At 43.1% G+C, this 6,436-nt stretch overlaps 1 gene segment (V, D, J or C); it reads right to left on the bottom strand.

Moving 5' to 3' along the window:
- Positions 1-5,316: 5,316 nt before the first annotated feature.
- Positions 5,317-6,436, bottom strand: LOC103598806. The segment is given in 3 exon segments: positions 5,317-5,390; positions 5,979-6,305; positions 6,391-6,436. Coding segments are annotated over 3 exon segments (447 nt in total).

Below are 6,436 nucleotides of genomic sequence, written 5' to 3'. Positions count from 1 at the left end.
GCTCTGATGAAGGGCTCCTGGTGGAAGGAGACTGGGGTTGCTTCTCTCAGGGCTGGGCATTCAGCCTGACACTGGGGTCTGCTTTGCATGAGGGAGGTCTCTGAGGTTATAAGTGGGGGAGCAGAGAGGAGCGTGTCAACCTCCCCTTCACTTGTGCAGAATGTGTTATCTTTTGCTGCTGAAAGGAAATTTGGAGACAGAACTTCAAAGACTCTTCTTTGCCTCACTGCATGGTCATCGTCCAGTCTCCAGAAAAATATTAAGAGAAGTGGAGATGGAGAATGTAGTGTTTGACATCACAGAACATGTAGAAATGTTTCAAGTGATTTCTGGCTCAAGGAGAAGTCCATGACCTTTTGACCTTCACGTGCTCCATTCCCATGTCTGGTCTTTGAAACTGACTGTCAGCCAGTGGCCTCAGTCTCTCTGCACACAAACCCCTTATGTGTGACTTCAATGAAACAGTTTTGCTTCTGGAGAATCTTGGAGTTGGTTCCCTTCAGAACAGGCAGACTTTCCTCAGATAGACAGATATGAGTATGTGCCTTTGTGGGGTGTGTGTGTGTATTTTTTTTGAGAGACAGGGAGAGACAGGGAGAGACAGAGAGACAGAGAGACCTCTACTGCATCCTGCTTCTCAGAGACACTTACCGAGGTAAACAAATACACACGAATATCCCTCCACTTTTGGAACAACCACATGGGATTAGAAATATTACTGTGGAAATTTCTAGAAAGCTCCATCTTCCTCAGTCTCATTCACAAGTCATCTGTTCACACTCCTGCCCCAACACTTCCAACATCAGCCTTGACTGTCACATCAGACTCAGTCTTGAGTTTCATGATCTCATCACTTGCTTCCGGTCAGAGGTGACTCCTGGGTGGCGTTTGCTCAAGTGCATCTCCTCCTGCATCTGCAGACCAGTGAGATGGACACGCTCTGTGCCCAGCCTCCCCTTACCCAGTGTACTCTGGTGATTCATGTCCAGGATGACGACTATATACCATCCCATTCACCTGGGACTCAATGGATCACAGCAGCTCTGAATGTCAGCTGGGCATATGGTGCCAGTGTCAGGGTTCTGGTCCATTTCTACTGTTTGGTGATGACACTGCATGACCCACAGCTTCTGTCTTTGGGATTCTAGTCCCACCCTTTTTGAAAAACTTTCTTTCTCAATTTGAAATTGTTTGTGTTTGCAGTTGATTATTTCTTTTAGCCCTTTTTATTTAAAATGAACTGGAAGAAGTTGTAAGTCGTGAAATTGTATTAAAATATATGTCCAAATTGCTCCCTTATGATAGTACAAGTCATACAGCAGACAATCCTAGCTAATCTCAATAGAAACAATGACTTTGAAATGGAGATGTACTAATAAAAAATAGGAAATATACATTACATCTCTGTAAATCATCAGATTCCAAATAAGAAAATGGTAAAGTGATTGGAGTAAATGACCTGTTTTCTCAGAGGGTGTGGTTTAAGAAAAATTTAGACTTGAGTGTAGAATGGTGGAGTATTTGTAAAGGCAAAATTTGCTCATTGAAAAGGAAAATGCAGAAACCTACACGCAAAAAAGAAAACAAACAAACAATGACAAAAAAACGTTCTCACTCACAGATTTGCTCTGCACCTGCCCCAGGACCTGGGCCCTGTGGGCAGAAGGTCAGTTGTGCCACTCCAGAGCAGTCCTGTGTCATCTTCTAGGGTTCTTGCTGCTTTCCTCAGACCAATGTTGTAGAGATTTTCCTCTATGTTTTACTCTAATAGTGCCATAGTGTCAAGACTCAAATGTAATTTTCTTTCCACTTTGAGTTGATTTTTGTGTAAGGGTGCAATTTCATTCTTTTGCATGTGGATATCCAATTTTCCCAACAAAATTTTTCAAGAGATTTTGCTCTTCTCCTTGTGTGTTCTTGTCACCTTTGTTAAAAATCAGTTGAACATAAATGTTTGGTTTTAATTCTGGGCTCTCTGGACTATATGTCTGTACGTCTGTGTGTATGTAATCACCATACTGTTTTAATTATTTTAGCTTTACAATAGATTCTGAACCAGGATTATCTCAGAGTTATCTCTGGGATGCACAGATGGTTCAAAAGAAGAAAATAAATAAATATGATAAATGCCATTACAGAATGAAGGCGGAAAACCTATAATCATCTCAACAGAGGCAGAAAAAGGATTTGACATCCTTCAACATCTTTTTAATAACAAAAATTTCAACAAATTAGTGATAGAAATATTATCCTTCACTATATTAAAGGGGATATATGACAATCTCACAGCTAATGGCATGCTTAACAGTAAAAGTGTACATTTGGGGCCGGCCTGGTGGCGCACTGCTTTTAAAAAAAAAAAAAAAAAAAAAAAAAAAAAAAAAAAAAAAAAAAAAAAAAAAAAAAGAAAGTGTACATTTGTTAAACATGATCAGAATAAGACAATGTCACCTTCTCTCACCACTTCCTTTCAGCATAGAACTGGAAGTCTAGCCAGAGCATTGAGGTAATAAAAATAAATAAATGGCATCCACTTATGAAAGGATAATAAAAATTGTATGTTTTCCAATAAGATATTCTCATATATAAAAACCCTAAAGACTCTGCCTGTTAACTGTGAGAACCAATAAACATACTTAGTAATACTGCATCATACAAAATCAGCACACAGAAAGCAGTAGTGTTTCTGTACACTAACATTGAACTATCTAAAAATACATCAGTAAAACAATTATATTTACAATAGCATCAGAAAAAAATAATTAAATTCCTGGGAACGAATTTAACCAAATTACTTAAAGATTTGAATATTGAAAACTCTAAAGCATTGATTAAAAACATGTATGTAAAGGGCAGACACAAAAGTGCAGATCCAGGAAGCCACAGAGCAGCAAACAGGATGAATAAAAGCAAAAGAAATGATGCACAAACACCCACATGCACACACACACATGTACACGTACACACACACGCACACGCACATATGTACACGTACACACACATGCACACATATATACATGCACACACACATGTACACACGCACATATGTACACACACACACACACACACACACACACACACACACATAGACACCCATGACCAAGATGTTAAGTGTTATAAAATTACATGTTCAGAACATACATAGAGTGGTTAGGCTAAGAAATGCTTACACATAAAATAATAAAGGTAAGAATTACAGAGAATTTCTTGTATGAATTGAAGCCAACAAAAATTGAGAGATTTGAAATGTTTAAAGTTTTGGAAGCTGCAGCCACCACCACCTGGGACTCTCAATTCAGCTGAATGATCCTCCATGAGTGACGGAGACCACCAACTCCTCGTATCCACCTTCCATCCAGAAAGGAATAAATCTTTGATATAAATTGAATAGCACAGCAACTATAGCCAATAATAATAGATTATATATTTCAAAATAGCAAAGAGCGAATTTCAAATGTCTCACCACAAAAATAAAATGAGGTGATGAATACGTTGTTCACTTTGACCTAATTATTCCACATTATATACATTTATCAAAGCACCACATAGTTCCCCATAAATGAATACAATTATGATGTGTCATTTAAGAAAACATTAATAAAAAATGTGAAGGAGAAATTGCCTCTCTCAGACCACACAGTGCTGAAGGATCAAGGCGCCCCTCAGAATCATGAACGAGGTGAGCACAGCTGCCAGCACAGCTTCTACTTGATACCTTCAATGTGACAAGTGGATGTAAACAAGCAACAATCATGAGGACACACACACAGTCCTTGATCTTCAGGTGCGACATAAGGGGTCTGTCTTCAGGTCTCGCATGTAAGAAGCTTGGACGTCATCACTCCCATCCAGACAACAAGAAAATGACTGAACAGACTGAAAATCAGTATCTCTTCTTATACATCTAAAAGAAGTGACGTTACAGGGTACACTACTGTCCCCAAATTGAAGATGCAGTCAGGAAGACACAGAGGGTCACAGCTTGTCTGATCAGAACCTCATGAGCAGAAGCCTCTGTGTGGTCCAGGATGGGGAAGATGAACCAGAGCTGTAGGGGAAGGATGGCTGGAGAGTCAGGGTGGGGAAATCTCAGAGTTGGGTCCATCCCAGAGTGACGGACTTAGAGATCCCAACCTTTTAAACTCTACCTCAGCGGTACAATGAGGTTCTCAATGAAAATATCATAAAAGAATCCTCCTGCTCCCTGCAGAGAAAGGGGAAGGAGCCATTGTGAGATTCACCAGAGCAGGACGCTCTTCAGAAGGTCAACCTCAGGGGAAACTAGTTTAGCTGATCCCAAGAGGTTATTACTTCTTCAGAGCATAACTGACCACAGAGAAGAGAAACACCCAACTCTATCCCCCTCCCTGAGAGCCTTCCATTCGCAACTAAGGGCATCATGAAGGAAGAAGCAGCTGTGAAAGTCACACACAGGACACAGCTCACTAAAGGACAGACTCGTCATAGGACTGTGCAGAGCTTCCCCTTCCACCCACATTACCTTATACACCTTACACACAACGTTCTGATCTGACAAGTTGTGACCCTCTGTGTCTTCCTGACTGCATCTTCAATTTTGGGGATAGGAGTTCACCCTGTGACTTCACTTCTTTTACAGATATAAGAAGAGATACTGATTTTCTGTGTACTAACAGGGAAAAACTACAACACCCCATGCAACTTAGACACTATTTAAGAAGTCTCTATGAAAACCTAGTCCTCAGAGGAGACACAAACAAGGACACCGGGGACCTTTTATCCAGTCCATAGCTTGCCTTGTCATCCTCTTTACAGTGACTTTTGCAGAGACAGAGTTTCTAATTAATGGCTCCAGCCTGGCAATGTTTGTTCCCTGCATTGTGCTGTTGTCTCACCTCCATTGTATGTGGTATTTTCTCTTTTTATGAAACATTCATCAGCCATAGGTGCCTTCTCAGCACCACATGAGGTCCCTACCTTCAATGATCAGCCTCATTACTGAGCCCCTCATCTGCACCTGCACAGGAGGTGACTTGGTAAGAATTGAGCAGGGCTCTTGACTCATGGAGCTGAGTGTCTAGGGACAACAGATCTAGTAAGAATTTAAACAATGGTAGACAGAGGATGGTATTAAGGCAAGTGTCCAGGATGTCTGTGGGACAGCAGAGAGTGGGCAGGGAACAGGGCTCTGTCCAGCTGGTTCTCAATATCCACAGGGAATCGCCCCATGGAACCTGAGATACAGAACTTAGGACACAATTCCCAGGGCTGCTTTGAGAGGCCACACCCAGAATGCCAACCCAGCAGGGCTCTGGTGGGTATTTCTCTCTGTGCTTATCACCCTGAAACCTCCACATAGAAGTGGAAGAGCTGTGTCTGGCCCTCAGGCAGCTGCTTCTCCATCCAGGACACTGGAGGATGGACAGAGAGTGGGACAAATACTGAACATCAGTGTCCACAGTGTGGATGAGGATCCAGAGGATAAAGTTCCCGAGGTAGGACAAGGACGCCGTGGACAGAGTTCCTGAAGGATGATCATAACCATGTGGCAGCACATATGCTTGACTGAGGGAAAGTCTACTTAGGGACACTGTGCGCCTGGACTGAGCGAACCATTAGGGAAAAATATTGTTGATCAGATGAACATAAGAATCCTTACAATGATTTTTGTGTCTGGAAAGAGAACAGGTCATGTTCAAACCTGAGAAAATAAAGGTCCCAGTGAATGGAAACATCTTATCTGCAAATGAGGAATGTTATTTCACTCTGTGTTGCCTGCAGTGAGAACATGGGAATTAGAGTCACAAAGAACAAAGCAGGAAAGGACCCTGGGGGACATCTGGGAGTCAGCAGAGCAGAGGAAACCTCAGATCCCAAGAGGAGACCCCATCCCCTCTCTGCACCTGCTCCATGGGGCACAGGAGCTGGGTGGGCCTTGAGCACCCCCTGCAGCCCAGACCCCTCCTGTATCCTGCAGGGAGGTTTGTGTCTGGGCTCACGATGACTTCCTGTCACTGTGTCTCTCACACAGTAATACACGCCTGTGTCCTCGTCGGTCACAGAGCTCAGCTGCAGGGAGAACTGGTTCTTGGACGTGTCTCTGGTGATGGAGGTGCGGCTCTTGAGGGACGGGTTATAAGCTGTGCTTCCACTATAACTAATGTATCCCATCCACTCAAGGCTCTTCCCCGTGGGCTGGTGGATCCAGCTCCAACCATAACCACTGGTGATGGAGAAACCAGAGACGGTGCAGGTGAGGGAGAGGGTCTGTGAGGGCTTCACCAGTCCTGGGCCCGACTCCTGCAGCTGCACGTCGGACAGGACACCTGGAGACAGGGAGAATCAGAACCTGTCAGTCACGTGCAGTCACAACCATACCATAGACCCATGTGTGACATCTGAGACACTCACCTTGGGAAGCTGTCACCAGGCAAAGGAGAAATCCCCACAATCTCAT

The sequence above is a fragment of the Galeopterus variegatus genome, unplaced genomic scaffold (assembly GCF_000696425.1).
Source record: "Galeopterus variegatus unplaced genomic scaffold, G_variegatus-3.0.2 Scaffold2746, whole genome shotgun sequence".
Lineage (NCBI taxonomy): Eukaryota > Metazoa > Chordata > Mammalia > Dermoptera > Cynocephalidae > Galeopterus > Galeopterus variegatus.
The sequence above is the reverse complement of the archived record's forward strand: the minus strand, read 5'-3'. Positions and strand labels throughout refer to the sequence as shown.